The sequence below is a fragment of the Globicephala melas genome, chromosome 1 (assembly GCF_963455315.2).
Source record: "Globicephala melas chromosome 1, mGloMel1.2, whole genome shotgun sequence".
NCBI classification, from domain to species: domain Eukaryota; kingdom Metazoa; phylum Chordata; class Mammalia; order Artiodactyla; family Delphinidae; genus Globicephala; species Globicephala melas.
The window spans coordinates 86,009,363-86,033,134 of record NC_083314.1 but is presented as its reverse complement, the minus strand read 5'-3'; the positions used below and the strand labels follow the sequence as shown (position 1 = coordinate 86,033,134).

The following is a 23,772-nucleotide window of genomic DNA, read 5'->3' as shown; positions in this document are numbered from 1 at the left end:
GCCTTTTTAAATAGTTCTTTGATGCCCTAAATATACTGCTAAATATTACGCAAGCATTTTAAATTTTGTTTGGGGCCCATAAACAGGATTGAAATGATTTGAATAGCTGTAATTATGCATCCCAACGACCAACTCTACCAGCAAAGAAATCTGCAAACGGAGTCTGAGACCATAGGCCTTCCTTGCCCATGTTCTCCCCATTTTCTCTCACCCCCAGCTGGTAACTCAATTCCTCTAGTGTCTTGAACTGGCTCTGTTTATTTGTGCCCTACTTGCTACCTTCACAACTTAGTTTAAATATGTATGTGTGTTTCCATTGCTGGACTACTTCACTGGGATTTCTATTTTAAATGCAGAATAGATACACACTAACACATACAGCACATTAGGAATAGCGTTATGTAAGGCGGGGGGGTCTCTACTGCAGATGGAAAGGATTTTTTAAGTATTTCAGGAAAATATTTTAAGTTGTCTAGCCTGCTGCTTACAGGCAAAGTGCTCGGGGACAGGGAAAACAGAAAATTCAGTGTCACCTTGCATCGTTACCCGTGACGTCCCAGCTATGACTCTGCTCATCATCCTCAGTATATGAATGACAGCTCCACCCAGGAAGAAGTAATGGGAAGTAGCTGCTGCCTGGGCTAATTTGCCAGAGAGGGATGAGTCACTAAGCAGGCCAGCTCCAGGAGTCCGTCGTCCCTCCCCATCCCTCTCCTTGGTTCCTGTGGTCCATTCTTACTAGCCCAGAGCATTTGGCCCATTTTGCTGTTCTGTCAGAGACGGAAAGAAAGCTTTCCCTTTCCTGTTGGTCTCATCATAGCTGCAGCTCGTTGGACTTTTTCTAAGGAAAAGAGAAGCAAATGGGAATTTCCTCATAATAAACACTTGTCAAAATGAATTGTAAAAACATAAAAACTAATGAACTTCCGAAGCCCAGGTCTTTTACTATTTGTATAGAAATTTATGGTTTACAAAGGGGGAAAAGGAGGGGGTGCGGGATGAATTGGGAGATTGGGATTGACATATATACACTACTGATCTATGTATAAAATAGATAATTGATGAGAACCTACTGTATAGCATGGGGAACTCTACTCAATGCTCTGTGGCGACCTAAATGGGAAGGAAATCCAAATAAGAGGGGATATATGTATATGTATAGTTGATTCCCTTTGCTGTACAGCAGAAACTAATACAACATTGTAAAGCAACTATACTGCAATAAAAATTAATTTAAAAAATTTATGGTTTATGAAATGTATTTGTATATTAACAAAGCCTAGTCAGGGTTTATTTTCGTTCTATTCTAGTTTGTTTTATTTTTAATACTGCAATTTCCTAGGCACAAAAGGTTTTGCTTTCTTTCTGTGGTTTCAGTTACCCAAGGTCAATTGCAGTCTGAAAATATTACACGGAAAATTCCAGAAAGAAACAACTCATAAGTTTTAAATTGCAGGCCATTCTGAGTAGCATGATGAAATCTCGCACTCTCCCGCTCCATCCCATGTGGGACCTGAATCATCCCTTTGTCCAGCATATCCTGCCCATTAGCCACTTAGTCACAGTCTTTCTTATCAGATCAACTATCCGGTATCTCAGTGCTTGTGTTCAGGTCACTCTTATTTTACTTAATAATGGCCCCAAAGCACGAGAGTAGTCATGCCAGCAATTCGGATGTTCTCTTACTGAGCCTAATTTATAAATTAAACCTTATCATAGGTGTATGGCTAGGAAAAAACATAGTATATATAGGGTTCGGTACTATCTGAGGTTTCAGGCATCCACTGGGAGTCTTGGAACGTATCCCCAGCGGATAAGCAGGGGCTACTGTAGTCCCTTCACTCTGGAAGAAGTTCCTATTATTCCGGATGGCCCTTGCTCCAGCGTAGCTCCTGGGCTGCGGGACGTGGGCTCTGTGCCTGGCACAATGCCTGCCTCCTAGGAGGCGCCCCCTCAGTGTTTCGGCGGTGGCGTACAGAAATAGATGCAGGGCTTTGATCATCCTAGAGGAGCCGGCCTCTACCATGGCCCTCGTCCTCTCTTTCCTTTTCTGGGCGTCTATAGCATATGCACTTGCTGAGTGCCAGGAGGGGTTGAGAACCTGGTCAGGGGTTAGAGTCCCTGTCACCCTGGCCTGCAGGCCACCCGCTGGTAACCCAGGCACTAATCAGCATCTGTTCTCAACACCATCCTCTGTAGGCTTTCTCTCTGGGAGTTCTTTATTCTAGAGTCTTTTCGATAATATCACAGTTGCCTAGGGCAAGTGTTCTATAAGTTGTTGAATTAAACACAGTAAGAATAGAGTCACTGTCTTCATTTAAATGCAGAAAAGTGTGACGAAAGCACAAGCGGTGTCTCCTCTGTCAGGAGCTGGCCACACCTTTGCTTTATAGAGCATCTGGATGTAGCTCAAATCATTTCCAAGGCCCCTTTACTTTTTATTTTGTCCTAGTATAGGAATTATATTAGGATAGAAAGCTTAGTGGGAGAGTCAGGCTTACTGCTTGAGCCGGATGGCATTACTGAACCAGGATTTGACTCTTCTCTGGTAGATTCTTATCGGCTTTTTCATTGTCTTTCTTGTTTTTCACCCCCAATTGCAGGTTTGTGTGCAGCTTGGTGTATTATGGCCTAACTCTCAGTGCAGGTGATCTAGGTGGAAATATTTATGCCAACTTGGCCCTGTCTGGCCTCATAGAGATTCCATCTTACCCTATCTGCATCTACTTGATTAACCAAAAATGGTGAGTATGGGTGGATATGAAGTGCACCATGTAGAGGACGCACACACACTAACATACATAAATATCTTTGTCCATATGCAGAATCCGCTAAGTACTCCATGGTGATTAGAATTCTTTTCAGACCAAACACAGTGAGAATTCATTTTTTAGTGTTATTTCTTGGGCTTCAAGTTTATGAGTTATTATGTAGGGTTTTTTTAATTGAAGTATAGTTGATTCACCATGTTGTGTTAGTTTCTGGTATACAGCAAAATGATTCAGTTATACATATACATATTCTTTTTCATAATTTCTTCCATTATAGTTTATTGCAAGATACTGAATATAGTTCCCTGTGCTGTACAGGAGGACCTTGTTGTTTATCTATTTTATCTACAGTAGTTTGTATCTGCTAATCTCAAACTCCTAATTTATCCCTCCCTGCCCTTCCCCTTTGGTAACCATAAGTTTGTTTTCTATGTCTGTGAGTCTGTTTCTGTTTTGTAGATAAGTTCATTTGTGTCATATTTTAGATTCCATGTATAAGTGATATGATATTTGTATTTCTCTGTCTGACTTAGTGCGATAGTCCATTCATGTTGCTGCAAATGGCATCATTTCATTCTTTTTTATGGCTGAGTAATACTCCATCTTCTTTATCCATTCATCTGTTGATGGGCATCTAGGTTGCTTCCATGTCTTGGCTATTGTAAATAGTGTTGCTATGAACATTGAGGTGTGTGTGTCTTTTCGAATTAGAGTTTTCTCCAGATATATGCCGAGGAGTCAGATTACTGGGTCATATTGTAGCTCTATTTTTAGTTTTTTTAAGGAACCTCCATACTGTTTTCTATAGTGGTTGCACCAATATACATTCCCACCAACAGCGTAGGAGGGTTCCCTTTTCCTCACACCCTCTCCAGCATATATTTTTTGTAGACTTTTTGATGATGGCCATTCTGACCAGCAGTCTGTGTGTTATTTGTTCGTCCCAACATGTGGGAATATTGACTCGATGTAGGTAGAGCTCCATGACCCAATCACTATCATTTAGAAGCTCTCACACAAGACAAAGAGCTGGAGGAACGAAAAAGACTTTTCTTTCCTCTTAAGATCCCCTGGACTTTGTTGAGAGGAAGAAGAGATCCTGCTTTTGCTGTTCATTGTCAGTGGGCCCAGTTTTGAAATATTTTTTTTAAGATCTTTTATAGAGCACCCTTTCTTCAGCTTTCTCAGATTCCTTCTGTTATTGAACCCCTGACCAGGGCAACTGAAAATTGTGAGCTAGGAATCAGTTGGATTTTGCCATTTCTCATTCTCCAGAAATCATCATTTTTACCAAAAACAGCATTCCTTTAGCGTTGCACTGGCTGCTGTCGTCATGGATATTGCGGTCAGCGCATTTTAAAGGGCAGTTTTGGATTCTGTTCAGTTGAAGGGCTTTTCTCTGGGGGGTGGCCCCAGTTGCCTCTGCTGACCCCTCTGTTAGTGACTGAGTGTGCTCTCATCATGGTCCAAGGGCTGAGCCAGGCAGAGTATTCAGAAATCTGTTCCCACCATCCCCGGTGTGCTTCCTGTTACAGCTTCCTGTGCCCCCCTCTGATGACCATGGACAGTGTTACAAGGACACAGTCGATGGGGGGGTGTGTCCTAGGTGTCTTTGCATCCCTAGTGCCTGCCTAGAATGATGCCTGTCACTTGAAAGGCATTCAATACTGACTGTTAAATTAAGCACAATAACCTGGAGACGTGAGTCCTTCCCTGTCTCCCAGCCATCCGCACCAGAGTCAGGATTAAAATCTGAAGCAGAGGGAAGGAACACCACCTTGGGGATCAGGCAGCCTCGTGTTAGTTTTATAACTTTGAGAAGTTACCTTGCTAAACCTCCATGTAGTTATCCTTAAACCAGGGATTATAAAATTGCCCTGGAAAAATTGTTATAAAAATTACAATAACATTGAAGCTCCTAACAGAGGACCTAGCACATTGCCAGCTCCTAGTAAAGGAAGGCTTATTAATGTTCATATCTTTCTTCTAAGTCTCGAGCTCTTATTTGAAAATTATTTCTCCCAAGAAAGTGTGCAATAAATTTCACTTAATTCTGACATACTAACTAGAGTTTCTTTCTGTTTGTCTTTTTAAGAGAGAGAGAGGTGTGTTTAAAATTTTAACTGCTTAAGATACAAGTAACCAGAAAATGAAATGAGCTGGAAGTCTCCATTCTCCATGTCTCAGTGTTATTCTCTAGAAGATGGAGAATATAACAGCATATGCCTTACAGGTTTATTATTAGCATTAAGTAAGATAACATAGACAGAAAGCATTTCGGCACAGAAAGTGCCTGAAACATAGTAAGCACTCACAGAAATAGATGGAATGATTCCCTATTCTTTTCCTGCACACATGATTTAAACCTGCCGTCCAGCAAGTTTTCCTTGGCTTTGTGATGGTTACTTATTTTATGTCCTGGTCAGTCATATGTGCCACCCACTCCTTAAGAAAAGATGAACATATAATGAAAGTGAGGACATGTAAAAAGGAAGGTTAGGGGGATGAAGCAGATGAATGTATAAGATTCTCAAGGGAAATGTGAATTTCTTTGTATTGTTTAGGTTTGGTCGGAAGCGGACATTAGCAACATTTCTGTGCCTAGGAGGACTGGCTTGTCTTATTGTCATGTTTCTTCCAGAAAAGAAAGGTATGCCTTTCCAATTTCTACATGAGGGTTTTGAATAGCACTTGTATTACAATGAATCTCAATATAGTGGAGCGATCACCATATGCCGTGCTTCATTTCTGTGGTTGCATATTATTTAGCAATGGTGTGGGGTATAATGGGCCAGATTCTTTCCATTGCCTAAACTATTCTCCGGGTGAATAATGTGCTTAGAGGTGCACTATTAATTCTTTCAGGCGATTAAGCTACCATCTGGGGTGTCTGGACTGCAGTACTGGTGATGTTGGAGTTGTTTATTTGATGATGATGTGGGCCATTTAGTTCTGCACAGAAGGAGCCTCTGTCCAAGACTGCAGATTGCCCTCCTCATTCCAGCCAGTTACGAGACTGGAGATGAGAGGCACTGGTTCTCCACGGTGGCTTCGGCACCCCTCATTGTCTCCATCAATACTCCCAAGGCACCCTGATAATAACAACAGCACAATAAGAATAATAGTCACTGTTGGTGACAATTGACCTTCTCTCATTCTTATAGAAAGTGTGAATGAAACATCCTTAGGAAACTTGCTATTTTTATATTTGTAGCTTTGCTCTGTAAACACAGCTTTAAAAACAGGTCCCTTTGGCATCCATATCTAACATGACTTCTGCCCCTCTCCAGGGATTCTATACATAGTGCTGGTCCTCAACCTCTTTTCCGCACTAGCACACCTGAGACATGCCCTCTATTACATCAAAAACTGTGGTTTTAGCAGTGATTTTCGACCATAAGAAGTGGGTCATAACAAACTCTCACTGCTAGGGAATAGGGTACAATGAAAGCCCTGTTTTGGGGACTTTGGGATTTTGACAGGGTTCCACCATGGAGCTTGTTCTTCAGGTGGGAATCATTGTGAAATGGTTTAACATAAGTTTTTCTTTTTTGGCCGCACCGTGCGGCCTGTGGGATCTTAGTTCCCCGACCTGGGATTGAACCCGGGCCCCGGCAGTGAGAGCTCCGAGTCCTAACCACTGGACCACCAGGGAACTCCCTAACAAAGTTTCGATAACGACTAGAAATGCAGCTGATGAATTCATTTCCCGTCGGAGCATACATGTATGAAGTGCTCCTTTGGTGATCCCTTCTCCTTAAGGGTCAGGTGTACCAGCGTCTCACTGAAGACTCCAAGGCCACGTGTCCTAGTTATGCAGCCCTCCAGTATATCTGCTGTGCTGCTAGCTGCCACCTGGAGTTCTGTGCCTTAAATCCAGAGCACTGTTGGTTCACTAGTTAGGATTTTACTCAATATTTAGAACAGCCTTGGGACTCCCCTGGTGGTGCAGTGGTTAAGAATCCGCCTGCCAGTTCAGGGGACATGGGTTCGAGCCCTGGTCCGGGAAGATCCCACAGGCCGTGGAGCAACTAAGCCTGTGAGCCACAACTGCTGAGCCCACGTGCCACAACTACTGAAGCCTGTGCACCTAGAGCCTGTGCTGCACAACAAGAGAAGCCACCACAATGAGAAGGCCGTGCACCACAACGAAGAGTAGCCCCCGCTCACCGCAACTAGAGAAAGCCTGCACGCAGCAACGAAGACCCAATGCAGCCAAAAATAAATAAATTAATTAATTAAAAAAAAAGAACAGCCTTACACTGATTTTCACGGAATCCTGGAAACTAAAGAATTCAGTAAGTTTGCCATCGAGGCTTCCCTGGTGCTGCAGTGCTTGTAAACCACACACACAGCCCCTCTCCTTGGACACGCGTGGGCACAGTGGCATTCAGTATTGGTAGCTTAGCATGATGGGTACTGCCCAATGAAGAGTGTACTATATGTTTTCTTTACTATAGGCTATACTTATACAGACATGTATATATATTTATATAAGATCTACCTATCCTAGGATGGAAAGTTTGAGGGAAAATAAAATGGGAGGCCAAAAAAAAAAAAAGGTAACACTTCCAGTTGAGAGACAAGATTGTAACCTGAGAGTAGCCAGGAGCTTCCTATCAGTAACCATGTTTTCAATAAATACTCTTTCATGTACAAAAAAAAAAATGTCTTAGTTTTAAGAAAGTTGTTACCTGTGCTAGTGCCAACAAAAGGAGAAACTCCTCAGTTGTTGCCCTGCCGTGGGCTTGTAGAACTAAGTGCCCAGTTCTGTTTGTCTGGGACAAGACATTAATGGGCTTCAAATCACTGCAACTTTCAGTTCAGCAGGTTCTGTTTCTCATAGACAACCTAGAAATTCAGTTGTTTTCTACCTGTAATATCCAGTGGTCTATTTATTACTCTATAGAGAGAAACTTTTCCTTGTTACTCTAAATGCCCCTGTAAGCTGTCACACCTCGGCAAGCCAGGCCGATTCATGCCTTTCCTCGCTCCCACGTATCTGTACTCCAGGTAACCCACACCCTGGGCCTCTGCACACAGCCCTTTCTACACAAACCCAAAGGGAAAGCAGATTCCTGGTCTCCCGTCTAGACCGGTCACCACACTGTGCTCACTTCCAGTCTGTCCTAAGCGAGCAGCTGAGCCCCTCGTGGATCACGCCCTTGGTGCACACTGAGTCACAAACACAGCACATCTGTCTTACACACCCACAGATGCGCCCCGGGAACAGGATTCCTGTCATACTTAGAAAAGTGGATGTAGTCTATTTTTGAAGATTTCCAGAGAAAGAAGTTCCATAATGTTCCTTAGCAAGTAGTTTCTATTTTTAATAGCCACGCAAAGGTTAGAATGAGCCTCTTCCACTACAGCTGAGCCCATTTCCTTTCATTTTATTCATCACTAGAGATAGAGAACAGATGGTCACCCCTCTTTTGCATAATCCTTTCTCTCTTTGCAGGGAGTCATCTAACTATTCCTGAATCTTCGCTACTTTGAGCTAAAAGTATTTATTCTTTAAACTTTCTTTGAACCTTTCATATTTACTCTTCAAAATATTTTGATAGCTTTCTTTTAAATCTCAATTTTTTCAAAGTGCCGAGGTTTAGGCTCCCTGTTGTGAAAGTTCTGATAAATATATATTAAGAAAGAGGCCTAGCAGTTTGAAAACATCTGTTACCATCTTATGTGAGCTTGGTGACCACTCATTTTCTCACTGCTTTTTATGCTCATTTGCCCTCACTTTTTCCCACCAAACATTCATTTGCTCTCTCTGTCAACTTAGGTTGCCCTCTACATACCAACTCTTTTTTCACATCTACGTATGACTGTGATGCTCAGTGTCTGAAGCACAGACATAGGTATACCTCTATAAGAGACAGCCAGTAAGCTAGAAAATAGATTGCTTGGCATTCCTTAGCCTATGGTTGATAATTATTGGACAAAAGTGTCCTATTCAATACATATTTGCACCCTGGTTGGCCTCCAAGTAAATGTTCTCCCCTGGGGGCAATGTTACCAAGTGGCCACTAATTTCTTCCACAGATTGGTCCTCATACATTTTACCTGATCTCTGTCCTTGCTTAAAGGGTTCTAATTAAGCTGTAATACTGGCGACCATTTATTTTTTTAATATTTATTTTATTTATTATTTATTTGGTTGTGCCGGGTCTTAGTTGTGGCAGGCGGGCTCTTTAGTTGTGGCATGAGAACTGTTAGTTCTGGCATGCATGTGGGATCTAGTTCCCTGACCAGGGATTGAACCTGGGCCCCCTGCATTGGGAGTGAGGAGTCTTAGCCACAGTGCCACCAGGAAGGTCCCCTGGCGACCACTTATTAAGTGTTAACCATGTGCTGGTTTCTCTTCATACATAGAGGTATTACCTCTTATCCCCATTTCCTAAGGAAACTAAAGCTCAGGTAGGTCAAGCAACTTGTCCAAGGTTGCACAGCAAGTAAGCAGCACACCTAGGATTCAGATCCCACGTCTCTCTGACTCTAAAATCAGTGCTCTTTTGGGAATGCTTATTTGTCCTCTTAGAGTTTTAAGACCAAAGTATTCATTGCACATGGTAAAGCCATAGCCTTAGAGAATTAATGCTGCCTGACTAGGACCCATTCTTAACTCTTCAATGGGCAGGCCTGATGGGAATTGGCCAGAGTTTAAGAACCTGGCTTGTCAGGGTGGCACTGGGTAAGGAGGTTGGCAAGGAGGTTTCTGGCAGTTGTGATCCTGCCAAAGAATCTGAATACTGGGAAGTCACAGCACGTGACTAGATAAACAGTTTCACAGTTGAAGGTAGTGTCCTCAGACTCAGCTCTAGCAGAACCTTTATCTCTCATTGCTTTGTTCAGCCTCAGCCTGCCCATTCTTTATTCATTTGACTTCTCTAGGGCCTGCTGTGTACAGGGTACTATTTATAAATATGACCTGGTTCCTGGCCTCAAAGAGCTTATAATCTAGTGAGGAAAAGGAATGATTCATAAAAACAGAAGGTACCATATGAGAATTGACAACAGAATTGCTATAGGAACTTTAACAGGCTATGATAGTAATGCAGACCAGCTAACCCCCTCAGACAAAATATAAGGAACACTGATTTTCAGACATTGGACAACAGGCTGCGGAAGACAGAAGTGATCCCTGAGAGAAATGAAACAAGATGTGCCCTAAGAGTGCCCTAGCTCAGGTCTTCAGGCCTCAGTGCACAAAGGGACACCCAGCAAATCCTGGTGCTCTTACCAAATTGATAAGACAGATAGTAAAGCCTGGAAAGGCCAATATGGCTAGAATTTCCTGGGCAAAATACTGGAGAGGAGTAAGATATATAGAGGAATATGTGGAGGAAGAATTCGAGAGATCTGCAGAAGATCTCTGAGCCCTTGGCTGCTGACTGATCTGGGCATGCATTTGAGGAAGCTACGGAGGCTGGGGAGGTGGCCACCAGAAAGGAACAAGTGGAACAATTCTTGGAACCTAGGGCCATGTCTAGTTCGTGTTGCCTTTAGCCAGACGTGGAGCACTGGGTAAAGACCTCCTGGGTCAAAGTAGCCCAACACTATAGGCTATTCTGCTATAGCAGAGCTTGCTCTAAAAGTGCTTAAAAAATTCAGAGGATCAAGTGATTCCCAGTAACTTAACTGCATTCCAGGAAAAAGAGCAACAATATGTAAAGGAATACAATAAAATCCAGCACCTAACAGTGTAACATTCACAACCTCTGGCATCCAGTCAGTATTACCAGGCATGCAGATGAGCGGGAAAATACCTCCCACAACCAGGAGAAATGTCAATAGAAACAGAACCAAAAATGACACAGATAATAGAATGAGGAGGCAGGGACATTAAAACAGCTATTATAAATGTACTGCATATGTTTACGAAGGTAGAAGAAAGCAAGATAATAATGAGCAGAGAAAGAGAAGATAGAAAAAGAGGCACATGTTACATCTAGGGATGAAACATACATTATATGAAAAAAAAACAGGCAGTAGATGAGATGAACCACAGAAGAGATCAGTGACAAAGATATAACAAAAGAAGCTGCAGAATGAAACAAACAAAAGTTGTAGGACAACACCAAGCCCAACAGTTATGCAACCTGAGAAGGAGGAAGTAAAAAACAAAGATACTTGCAGAAATGATGGTCTCCTACTTTCCAGATTTGGTGAAAACTATAAACACATTATGAGACAGTGGTCAGTTCATCAAGAAGATGTTACAATCCCGATTATGTGTGTGTCTGATAACATTCGAAGCACAGGAAGCAAAATGGACAGAACTGAAAGGAGAAATAGACAGACTCAACACTACAGTTGGATATTTCAGTACTCTCTCTCAATGACTGACAGAAAAACTGACAGAAAAGAATTAGGATATGGAGACTTAAGCAGCCTACCTGACCTAATTGTCATTTGTCAGACACTACCTAAAACAGCAGAATACGCATTCTGTGTGAAGTGCACACCCAGGACATGTGCCAAGAGAGACCATGTTCTGGGCCATAAGACAAGTTTCAGTAAATTTAAAAGGATTGAAATCTTACAAAAATAAGTTCTTTGACCATAATGGAATTAAAGTAGAAATCAATAACAGAAAGCTATCAGGAAATCCTCAAATATTTGGACTTCAAAAAAAACATTCTTCTAAAAACACATGGGTCAAAGAAGAAAGCACAAAGGAAATTAGAAAAATTTTAATTAAACAATAATTAAAGTACAACATAGTGAGTTTGTGAGATGCAGTAAAGCAGCGCTTAGAGGGAAATTTGTATAATTAAAAAATGTTGTATCGGGCTTCCCTGGTGGCACACTGGTTAAGAATCTGCCTGCCAGTGCAGGTGACACAGGTTCAATCCCTGGTTCGGGAAGATCCCACATGCTGCAGAGTAGCTAAGCCTCTGTGCCACAGCTACTGAGCCTGTGGTCTAGAGCCTGTGAGCCACAACTACTGAGCTGCACCACAACTACTGAAGATCGCGCGCTCTAGGGCTAGTGTGCCGCAACTGCTGAGCCCATGTGCTGCAACTACTGAAGCCCACGTGCCTAGAGCCCATGCTCCGCAACAAGAGAAGCCACCACAATGAGAAGCCCACACACTGCAATGAAGAGTAGCCCCTGCTCGCCACAACTAGAGAAAGCCCACGTGCAGCAACGAAGACCCAACACAGCCAAAAATAAATTTAAAAAAAAAGGTATCAGGGGCTTCCCTGGTGGCGCAGTGGTTGGGAGTCCGCCTGCCGATGCAGGGGACACGGGTTCGTGCCCCGGTCCGGGAAGATCCCACATGCCATGGAGCGGCTGGGCCCGTGAGCCATGGCCACTGAACCTGCACATCCGGAGCCTGTGCTCCGCAACGGGAGAGGCCACACAGTGAGAGGCCTGCGTACCGCAAAACAAACAAACAAACAAAAACCAAAAAAAGTATCAGAAAAAAGGAAATTTTCAAATCAGTCATCTAAGCATCTCCCCTAAGAAAATAGAAGTCAAATTAAAAAAAAAAAAGACTGACAAACACAAAGTAAGCAAAAGGAAGGAAATAATAAATATAAGTAAAAATCAATAAAATAAAAACATGAAAATAATAGAGAAAAGTCAATGAAACCAAAAGCTGGTTGTTTGAGATCAATAAAATCAATAAGCCACTAGCCACACTAATAAAGGAAAAGAGAGAAGAAACCGATTACCAGTATCAGGAATGAAAGAGGGACATCACTATAGAAACTGTAGACATTTATAAGGGAATATTATAAACATTTTTATGCCAATAAATTCAACTTAGGTAAAATGGATAAATTCCTTGAAAGGTACAAACTACCAAAGTGTACAAAACCATAGATAACCTGAATAACCCTTTATCCAGTAAAGATATCTAATTTGTAGTTTAAAACATTCCCACAAAGAGAATTCCAGACCCAGATGGCTTCACTGGTAAATTATGAAACACATAAGGAAGAAATAATATAATTCTACACATTCTTCCAGAAAATAAAAAAAAGAGCGAATACTCTTCCAACCCAGTGTTTGAGGTCAGCAATTACCCTGATATTAAAACCAAACAAAGACATTATGAGAAAACTAAAGACCAATATCTCATTAATACAGATGCAAAAATCTATTAACTAAACATTAGCAAATTCAACAATGAATAAAAAAGGTATAATACATCATGACCAAGCAGGATTTATCCCACAAACACCCAGTTGGTTTAACATTCAAAAGCTAATCAGTGTTATTCACCATATTAAAAGACCAAAAAGAAAAAAAAAAAAATCATATGGTCATTTCAATACAAGTAGCAAAAGCACTTGTCTGGTTTCAACACCCATTCTTTACAAAAACTAGCAGCAAGTAGAAGTTTCCTTAGCCTGATAATGGAAAACCTACAGCTAACATCACGTTTAATGGTGAAAAACTAAATGCTTCTTCCCTAAGATTGGGAAAAAGGCAAGGATATCCATTCTTGCCACTTCTTTGGAGCATTGTACTGAAATTATTAGTGAATACAACAAGGCAATAAAAAGAAATTAGGGGGATCCAAAATGAAAAGGAAGAACTAAAACTGTCTTTATTCACAAGACTTCATGATTGTCTCCATAGAAAATCCTAAAAAAAAAATCTATTAGAATTAAGAAATGAATTTAGCAGAGTCTTTTGACACATAATTTTAGTTCTATATGTTAACAACAAACAATTTAAAATTGAAGTAAAACAATGCCATTTATAAAAAATTAAAAATATGAAATATTTAGGAATGAAAACTGAAAAATATGTATGAGACCTGTAGAAAACTGTAAAATATAAAACATTGATGAGAGAAGTTAAAGAAGACTAAATAAATGAATTGGTGGTAATGGTAATAATAAAATAAATGAAGAGCTTACCATGCTCAAGGATCAGAAAATACTAAGACATCAGTTCTCCCCAAATCAATCTATCTTCAGCACAATCCCAATAAAATTTCCACCAGGCTTCTTTTTGCTGATAGATACTGACAAGTTAATACTAAAATTTCTATGGAACTGCAAATTATATCCAAAATAATTTTTATCAAGAAAAATTAAGTTGGAGGACTTTATCCCAACTGATTTTAAAACTTACTACAAAATTATGTTAAGACAGTAGGGGAATTCCCTGGACTCAGCACTTTCACTGCTGTGGCCTGGGTTCGATACCTGATTGAGGAACTAAGATCCCACAAGCCATGAGACATGGCCTGAAAATTAAAAAAAAAAAAGTGTGATATTGGCATAATGGTGGATGCATAGATAATAGAATTGATTATGAAATAGACCTATATATATGGTCATTTGATTTTTATTTTATTTTTGAGGGGGCTGAGATTTTATTCATCTTATAAAAATGTTTCCTTCAGTCATAACACACATAGAGAAAAATACACATGGTCAATTGATTTTTGATGACAAGTCAATTCAATGAGAAAAAGAATCTTTTCAGTAAACCGTGCTGGAATAATTGGATATCCATATGTAAAAAATTTACCTTCAACCTGCACATCCCATCATATGCAGTAATTAACTTGAAATGAATGGTATGTCTAAACGTTGTGGACAAAGAATCACCAGCCATATCATAAACAAAGGATGTTGCAGCCATCAAACCATCAGCCACCGTATCAGTTCCCCCTATGATGCACCCTGAGGTGATTCAGAATGGAGAAAACAGGATATTGGCCCTAGATAGTTAAAGTGCATATCAAAAGAATGATTTCAGTGAGCCCAGATTCTTGCATTTTCCCATGCATAGAAAAGTGCTAAATTCGTTAACCTGAGATATCTGGTTTTTTCTTTAACTGGCAGTAATCTTCTGATGTTCTGACTACCTGATTTTTTTTGCAAAAACTCCTATATATCCTGAGTCCTTTCTTACTCTCCAGAATAGTCCCTCAGAGCTATCTGAGAGGCTGTCTCCCAGGTGTAAGTTCTCAGCGTGTCCCTGGAATAAAACATAATTGTCAACTTTTAGGTTGTGTTTTTTTTTTTTCAGTCGACAGTATAAAGGGTAAAACTACACAACTTCTAAAAGAGAACATGGAAGAAAATCTCAGTGCCTTTGGGCAAAGATTTCTTAAATATGACACAAAAAGCACACAAAAAAATTCATAACTTAGACTCCATTAAAATTAAAACTTTTGCTTTTTAAAAGACATTATTAAGGAAATGAAAAGCAAGGCACAGACTGGGAAAAATATTTGTAAAACGTATACCTGATAAAGAACTTGTACCCAGAAGATAGAATGGACTCTTACAGTTCAGTAATGAAAGAACAATGGGAAAAACGTTTAAACAGACACTTCTGCAAAAGGATATAAATATGGAAAATAAGCATAGGAAAAGATGTTGAACATCATTAGACATTAGGGAAATGGAAATTAAAACCACAATGAGATACCACTACACACGTATTAGAATGGCTAAAATTAAAAAGACTGACCATACCAAATGTCAGCAGTGATAAGAAAGAACTGGAACTCTTATACACTGCTGATAGAAATGTAAAATAGTACAGAGACTTTGGATAACATTAGCAGCTTATTTTAAAGAGAAACATAAATTTACTGTCTGATTAAACTTTACCCAAAAGAAGCAGAAACATAGATCCACAAAAGGACTTTGATGTTCATGGTAGCTTTATTAATAATAGCCCCAAACTGGAAGGAACGCAAATGCCCCTCAGCTGAGGAATGGATAAACAAATTGTGTTATATCCATACAGTGAATTACTCACCAACAACAAAGCAATGAGCTATGACCTACTGATGCAGGGAGCAATGTGGATGAATTTCAAAAGCATTATGCTTACTAAAAGAAGCCAGACACAAAAGCCTACAAACTGAATTATTTCATTCATGTGAAATTCTAGAAATGGCAAAACTATAGTGACAGAATTTTCGGCATATGTGGTATTTTTCTTTAGAAAAAAAAGCCAAAGGAAAGCAAAATGAATGTGGTTCTTGGCTCAACTTCTGTATCATAGTACAGGACCTACAGCTGTCTTAAAGATTTTTAACATATTCGTAAACAATAAAAATTTACCCAGTGAATGAAGTGGATGATTAAGTTTAACTTTTCTTATTTGGGTCAGTGAAATGTGACTGTAACATACTGAGGTATTTTGTTCTGGTGACCCTAGAGGACTCTGAGAAAACTTCAGATAACTAGTTCTGAAAATGATGTCTGTAGTATCTTCATCATTGGAATCAACTTAAAACCTCTGAAGTTCAGTACTTTGAAGAATACAAGTGTTTTGAAAATTCCCTTTTTTTTCTCCCAAAGATAATTGAGCTTAATTTTTCCTTTTAAATCACTCTTTTTCCCTAAACAGTCACTTTGAACATTCATTGATAATAGCCAATAATATCTAATTTCATTTTCAGATAAAAACCAAGGTCAGAAATCCAGGGAACCAGCCCAGTGGCCACAAAGCCTTCCTAAATATTAACTCATGATGACTGATAGACCGGCAGCTCCACAGGCAGGCTAAGAAGTCATTTTCTAATAAACAGAGCTGTCTAAAATTGACATGGGCTATCTTGGGAGAGAGTTGAGTTCCCCCAGGTTCAGATGGCCACTGCAGACTCCACTGGCAGGAACAAGGGGAGAAGTTTCAAGCATCAGATGAGGTGTCGGGCTGATGGGAGCACTTGTGGGTATGCGGCTGGAGCCAGGCTCCCCAGATGGGCCACTGGGGAGTGTCCTGAGCCTCACAGGGGAGAAATCTTCCAGCCTTGGATCTTGTGGGTGTTTAGATGGTAAGCCTTCTGTGACATGTTATTTGAATTTAATTTTCAGGATGGCAATCCCCTCACCTGTTTTAAAGATGTAGAGAGTATCTCCAACACAGTTCTGGAAGGTGCCATCCTGTATGGGTTGAAAACAGTCCCAAAGATCATTTGCAGTCACGCAAATGTGCACATTTCTGTTTGCTTCAGTGCCACCCAAGACCTCTTCCTGACTCACTCAGTTTTCTGGAAAATCATTGATGAATTTAATTTGCCCTCATTATTGGTTTACTTGAAGTTGTTAGATATCAAAAGTCCAGACCTATACCTTGAGCATGCTTCTTTTTCCAGAAGCACCTCATGGCTTAAAATAATATATTCAGTACTTAAAATTGCTGACATATTCTTCCAAATAGCCTGGCAGAAGAGAAGAAGGCCCCAGATGGTTGAGTTTGGCAGTGCCTGGGCCACTGCGTTCAGAACGCCATCTTTAAAGGAGTTGAAGTTTTTCATAGTCAAGCTGGGAATGTGAAACTTTTATTTTGGAATGGGATATATTATGTGCCTCCCTCCTCAGACATTGAAAGAACATGAGCACAGATTCTTTTCACTTAAATTAATCCCTGTTATAGTCCTTATACTTACTCTTTCAATAAATATTTAGTGAGCACCACTGTGATCAGACTATGGGAGGTGCCGTGAGGGAAACAGATACAAACAAGGCCTTAGCCTGAGACAACTCAAAATATATTTGGGGGGCTTCCCTGGTGGCTCAGTGGTTGAGAGTCCACCTGCTGATGCAGGGGACATGGGTTCGTGCCCCGGTCCGGGAAGATCCCACATGCCGCAGAGCGGCAAGGTCTGTGAGCCATGGCCGCTGAGCCTGCGTGTCCGGAGCCTGTGCTCCGCAACGGGAGAGGCCACAACAGTGAGAGGCCCGCGTACCGCAAAAAAAAAAAAAAAAAGATATATATATATATATATATATATATTTGGGGGCAGACAAGATGGAAAAGTAAGCAACTACAGGAGAGTGTCTAAAGCATGCCATTTGCATGGATTGGGAAATGGGCGCCGTGGAGGTCAAGGGCAGGAAAGAATATTGCAGTTGAGTTATTTAAGTGGTTTGGATGAGCAAGGTATGCAGTCCCAAGGAAGGGACAGGCATGTTCTATTAGTCAGAAATGTCAGAGAGAATGAGAGGCAATTACTTTGATGATCAGGACATTGCTGCTGACCTTCAAGAATAGGAGTTTCAGGAGAGGATGGTATTGGAGGCCACATTGTAGTGATGTACAGGGCAGATGCGTTTGAGGAAATGGAGGGTCAGTCACTCACTGGAGATGTTTGATTGTGAAGGGGAGAAAGTGCAATGGAGCCAATGAGAATTTTTGCTTTTTCCTAAGGAGAAGAAAACTTATTTTGAAGGTTACGGCCTAGTGGGTTGCTGAAGGGGAGAGGTTAAATATGTTTGAAAGGGAATAATTAAATTGTAAGATCCCAGAGAAGGTAGTATTAATAAAGGAAAGGACCACTGGACAATTGATAGCATTTTTGATAGGGACGTGAACTAGCATAAACTGTATTTTTGCACTTTATGTAAAAAACGTTACATTAAGAAACTGAAATATCATTATTGATTAGTAATCTTCAAGTAAGAAATTGGGGAGGAGGAAGGATGAAAAGTAGTTCCACATTTAGAGTCTTGTTCTTTAAAGAACGTGTAGTAGTTTAGTGGGATTATTCCTTATCTTTACAATGGAATACTAAGGAATGCAAACTGAAGATAGGAGTTTTTTGAGACTCACTCCTCTCCTGTGTCAGGGCTTGTCATGCTGATCAACCTTTTACATCATTGATTGTTGAACCAGGCTGGGAAGAAAGGAGAGGCAAGTAATACCCTTAGATAGGTGGAACTTAAGACTTCTGTGAAGCTTACTTGACCCCAGTACAGAAGTTTTCAGGGAGCTCTGTCATTCAGGAGTGAGTGCAGGTTTTTTTTTGTTTGTTTGTTTGTTTTTAATTTTATTGAAGTATAGTTGATTTACAATGTGTTAATTTCTGCTGTACAGCAAAGTGATTTAGTTATACATATATTCTTTTTCATATTCTTTTCCATTATGGCTTTTACAGGATATTGAATATAGTTCCCTGTGCTAAACAGTAGGACCTCGTTGTTTATCCATTCTCTATATAATAGTTTGCATCTGCTAATCCCAAACTCCCAATCTTTCCCTCCCCACCCCTCCTTCTTGGCGACCACAAGTCTCTTCTCTATATCTGTTGAGTCTGTTTTTGTTTCACAGACATGTTCATTTGTGTCATATTTTAGATTCCACATATAAGTGATATCATATGGTATTTGTCTTTCTCTGTGTGACTTACTTCGCTTAGTATGATAATCTCTAGGTCCATCCATGTTGCTGCAAATGGCATTATTTCATTCTTTTTTCTGGCTGAGTAGTATTCCATTGTGTGTGTGTATGTGTATATATATATCACATCTCCTTTATCCATTCATCTGTTGATGGACATTTAGGTTGTGCAGGTTTAATCACACATCACGACAGCCACTGTGTAAGATTTCCTGGGGATGGCCAAAATGCTGAGAAATATTTGCTGTGTGCTGTGTGTGATGACTAAACCTTCTGAATGTATGTCTGGTTATATGATCTCTTCACTGTTTGAGATCACCACAAATGTCTCTCACTCCTTCAGAATTAAGTGTGTCACTTAGACGAATTTTTCTCCACCGAGGACCTCACAGATGTGGCACTTGTCCTCCTCAGACACAGGTGTGTTCGCAGTGGTGAACAGCCATTCCTTGTCCCTGCTGGGGAAGCTGACCATCAGTGCTGCCTTCAATGTCGTGTATATCTACACCTCGGAGCTGTACCCCACGGTCATCAGGTATGCCTCACACACAGGCTTCTCCTTCCCATGTCCTGAATTCTGTTGTAGATGTTTGCATTGACAGAGGCGTGGTCCTCACTTCACCTGGAGCACAGCGAGTGTGGGCTAGCAGCAACTCAGCAAGCGGCTGTGAGCCCAGAACCTGTGGACACTGCTCTTGCCCGCTTGGCTGAGGAAAACGTAACTTTATCTTGGGCTGAATTCCCTGTCAGTCGTGAGAAGTACTCTACACTAAACGTATCCCTTCACCCAAATAGTGCTCGGATGTCATTTTTATTTCAGTGCATGTGAGTTATTCAGTCAACCCTTCTGTGTCAGGTACACGATGGACCAGGAGACAAGGTCCCTGTTATCACAGAGCCTATATTTTAGCACAAAATATACACATTTAAAAAAAGATGAGACTTCCCTGGTGGCGCACTGGTTAAGAATCCGCCTGCCAATGCAGGGGGCACAGGTACAATCCCTGGTCCACAAAGTTCCCACATGCCGCGAAGCAACTAAGCCTGTGCGCCACAACTCCTGAGCCCACATGGCACAACTACTGAAGCCCCCGTGCCTAGAGCCTGTGCTCCACAACAAGAGAAGCCACTGCAGTGAGAAGCCCACGCATCGCAACGAAGAGTAGCCCTCACTCGCCACAACTGTAGAAAGCCCGCGGGCAGTAACAAAGACCCAGTGCAGCCAAAAATAAATAAATAAATAAAGATAATTCCCTATAGTTATAAGTGAATATTGTATTTACATATTAGTTGTTAAAGGTGATTTTCAATGAGTAGGACTTGCTTATATCAAAAATAACATATTCAGAAACAAAACCAAAAAACCCAACATATTCCATCCTAAGTTTGCCCTAAGTTGGAAAACAAAAAAACAAACCTAAATTTGAAGGGCAGGGATGCAGCTCAGTCTTTACAGAACGGCCTCTGTGTACTGGACCGTAGTCCCCCAGTCGGCATTTTCCTGGTCTTTTTTTGAGGATCATTCCAAACAGATCCTTCTTTTTCCCTTATCCATGCAAGAAGCGTAATGGTTCTGTCTGCCTTTTTCCCAGTAAGAGATCAGGTTGTCTGTGATTGGCTTGTCATTCCCTGATTATTCCCAGAACCTGCTTTCTCTGGCTGTTGCCTATAAAACTAGGGTGACCGTTTAGTTCCAAACTGGGACACTTTTGAGAGCGAATGTGGGCATTATTAACAATTCGGCTGGGATAACAGGGTGCTGTACGGTCACCCTACCTATGATCATTATCATTCTCATTTCCTCCCCCTCCTTGCTACCCACATTCCCCAAGAAGGTAATGTTCTTGGTTTCCTGAGAATATATGTCCAATCAATTCCTATTTATATGCCTGATCCTTTCATAGTTAATTAGTTGAGTTTAAAGAAATGGGCAGACTTTTCAGATCATTAAACCCTGGCTCTTCTATGGATGTTTTAACTGATAGGAGACCTAAGACACGAGAACCCAGGGAGACATTTAACAAGAAATATTCACATGCTCATTTCTGCACCAGCTTCTATACTGCACTGTCCAATATCACATGTGGCTATTTAAGTTTAAATTAATTAAAAGGAAATGAATTAAAAATTATGTTCCTCATTCTTAGTTGCATTGAGCTCTCGGTAGCTGCCTGTGTCTGGGGGCTTCCGTATTGGACAGGGCGAGTACAGAACAGTTGCAGCATCACAGAAAGTTCTAGTGGGCAGTACTGCTCTGTAGCATCCTGCACTTCCACTTTGGGATTTGTTATTCTGAGCCCACTATCCCTTAGAGCCTTTAAATTGTCCCCCTAGAACTTACTGACTTTTTTTTTTTCCTTTTCCTTTTGCCTTTCAGGAATGTTGGGCTTGGAACTTGTTCCATGTTCTCCCGAGTTGGTGGGATTATTGCTCCCTTCATCCCCTCACTGGTTGGTTTGTACCTCCTAGTTTGTTTTTCTTGATTCTCTGCTTTGGAAATGTTTGTGCTTTTGAGTAGAAAGAGGTAACAAACAACTGCGGTTTTAAGATCAGCCTGACACAAATGTGCACCTTGTGCCTTTTAGATTAAGGATACATGAGGGCAGATGGACCCTTCCCAGGGATTGGCTGTATTCATTGGAGAGTTAGCTAATGCCTGCCTGCCCCTTCCTGTCCCCATTTGTACATAAGTTGATTAGTGAACATTTCCTAAGTTTCTGCTGTGTGCTGAGCTCTGTGCTAAGCCCTTTACATACATCATATCATGCAGTCTTCACCACAGCCGTATGCTGTAGGCATTGGTACCCTGTATTAAATAACAGAGAACACAGCACACCACTCAGAAAAGAAAATTAGAAGAGAAGAAGGTGAAAGGGAGATAAAGTAAACTCCATCCAATCTCAAAATGTTCATGTTCTGAGAAAGATCCCATGGAGCCCCTGTGCACGTCTCTGCTTGGTCTCCTCTAGGACTTTCCCAGCCAAGACTTGTTGAAGCGTGATTAGGTTTGATCAAGTGGGGCTTTGAGCCTGTTCTGGAGACAATTGCTCATCACTCAGGCAACTACTCGCCTCATCCTAGTACAGGACGTCTCTGAAATGCCACTGTAGCCTTTTCTTTTCTTGAGCAAATGGGATATACTTCCTTTTTCTGAGTATTTCTCTGTGTTTCGTGCTCAATTTTATTTTTTTCCTTTTTTTTCCACATCTTTATTGGAGTATAATTGTTTTACAATGAAGTGTTAGTTTCTGCTTTATAACAAAGTGAATCAGTTACACATATACTTATGTTCCCATATCTCTTCCCTCTTGCGTCTCCCTCCCTCCCACCCTCCCTATCCCACCCCTCTAGGTGGTCACAAAGCACGGAGCTGATCTCCCTGTGCTATGCGGCTGCTTCCCACTATCATGCTCAATTTTAGATCACAAGACCCTTCTTATGAAGGAGTCATATTAGTTCCATTTTGCAAAATGTGTCCAACGCTAGGTGTTTATCATTAATGATGCTCGACTTTGGACCGCTGTCCTAGAACATTATAACACCCAGCGTTGTGTCTTCCCTGAGTCCCACTAAGTTGAGAAGAGGTGAACGTTCCCCTTGATTCAACAACAGGCCCACAGTTCCGGGCATGTGTTTGCACGCAGGGGGCCAGAGGTCAGAGTTTTTCGTCCCCCTCCTGTCCCCTCCCCATGCCTCCCTCTCCTCCTCCATCATCTCTTCATCTTTGAAAAATCAGGAAAAGATGATCAGAAGGGACATCCTAACTAGCCACCGAATTTGGAAGCCCAAACCAGAAGGTGATAAAGCTGGGTGTCTCCTTTGCAGGAACTCAGGAATGGTAATCAGCGCAGAAATCCCCCAGAGCCCCGTCCTGCAAGAACCTTGGTGTTATCTTTGAAATTGTATGTTTGTATTTAAATTTTCCTGAGAACGTCTTTTGGACCGGCCCGCTACCATGTCCAAACCATGTGTATAGGTTTCTCAAGGCCTTTCTCTTCCTTTTCAGGGTGTTTACACCTTTAAGCCCCATGCCTCTCAGTTCTGGTGCTTAGTGAATCAGAACACGTATGTGGGACTGTTTGGCCCATTCCAGGGTTGAGAACGTTAAAGTTCGTCGTTGTCAGCAAATATGCAGGGTGTCTCCTGCGTGTGGAAGTCACTGTGCTGCAGGCCACTCAACCTGGAGTGGAAGCTGAGTGTCCGACTCACCACGCACTCTGGCAGTGTGTCTGCCCTGCTCAGCCAGCCAAGCCCCTTCCCCACAGTCCCCAGCCTGTGCATGAACAGTCTGCTGCGTCTGCTCCACAGGCCAGCTCTGTCCTTTTGATTTACTCACTCCTGTCTCTGTGCCCGAGGACTGGCTCTGGTTTCCTGGGGTAATTCTCTAAGGGGAAAGAAGACGGGCTTTCTGGTGTATTCTAGTGAGGAGGCAGGACCTGGACAGTAAACATGGCAGGTCCTGGGTCATAAGACTGCTGATGTCATCTGCTAGGAAACTAACACTGAATTTTTGTTTGTTTTCATTCCACTCCCTGCCCCCATAGAAGTACGTGCAGTGGTCTTTACCCTTCATTGTCTTTGGAGCCACGGGGCTGACCTCAGGCCTCCTGAGTTTATTATTGCCAGAAACCCTTAACAGTCCATTGCTAGAGACGTTTTCTGACCTTCAGGTGTACTCATATCGGAGGCTGGGGGAGGAGGCGTTATCTTTACAGACCTTGGATCCCCCTCAGGTATGATGGAATTTTTCTTAATCATTCAGATTTACCATTTGGATAATGATAGTTTTGGGGGAAAAGAAAAAAAAAGAATATCTGATTATATTAAATAGAACTGAGCAAAACTGCTGGAAAAAAGTGGGATCTGATAGCAGCTGATTGTCAGA

General features: G+C 41.4%; 1 protein-coding gene across 10 annotated transcripts in view; it reads left to right on the top strand.

The window, feature by feature from the left end:
• Window positions 1-23,772, top strand: part of SLC22A15 (solute carrier family 22 member 15) — an 82,306-nt gene that overhangs the window by 54,437 nt on the left and 4,097 nt on the right. For 3 of the 10 annotated variants that reach the window (XR_004042215.2, XM_030869142.2, XM_030869140.2), the window contains 5 exons: window positions 2,604-2,744; window positions 5,336-5,421; window positions 19,302-19,422; window positions 21,265-21,337; window positions 23,432-23,620. Coding sequence is in view for 7 of the 10 variants with exons in the window: in XM_030869142.2 (XP_030725002.1) it covers window positions 2,604-2,744; window positions 5,336-5,421; window positions 19,302-19,422; window positions 21,265-21,337; window positions 23,432-23,620 (610 nt within the window). In the remaining 3 variants the exon portion in view is untranslated. Of the gene's footprint in view, window positions 1-2,603; window positions 2,745-5,335; window positions 5,422-19,279; window positions 19,423-21,264; window positions 21,342-23,431; window positions 23,621-23,772 lie in introns of those variants that run through there. The other 7 variants (XR_004042217.2, XR_004042216.2, XM_060300823.1 and 4 more) reach the window with 7 other exon arrangements.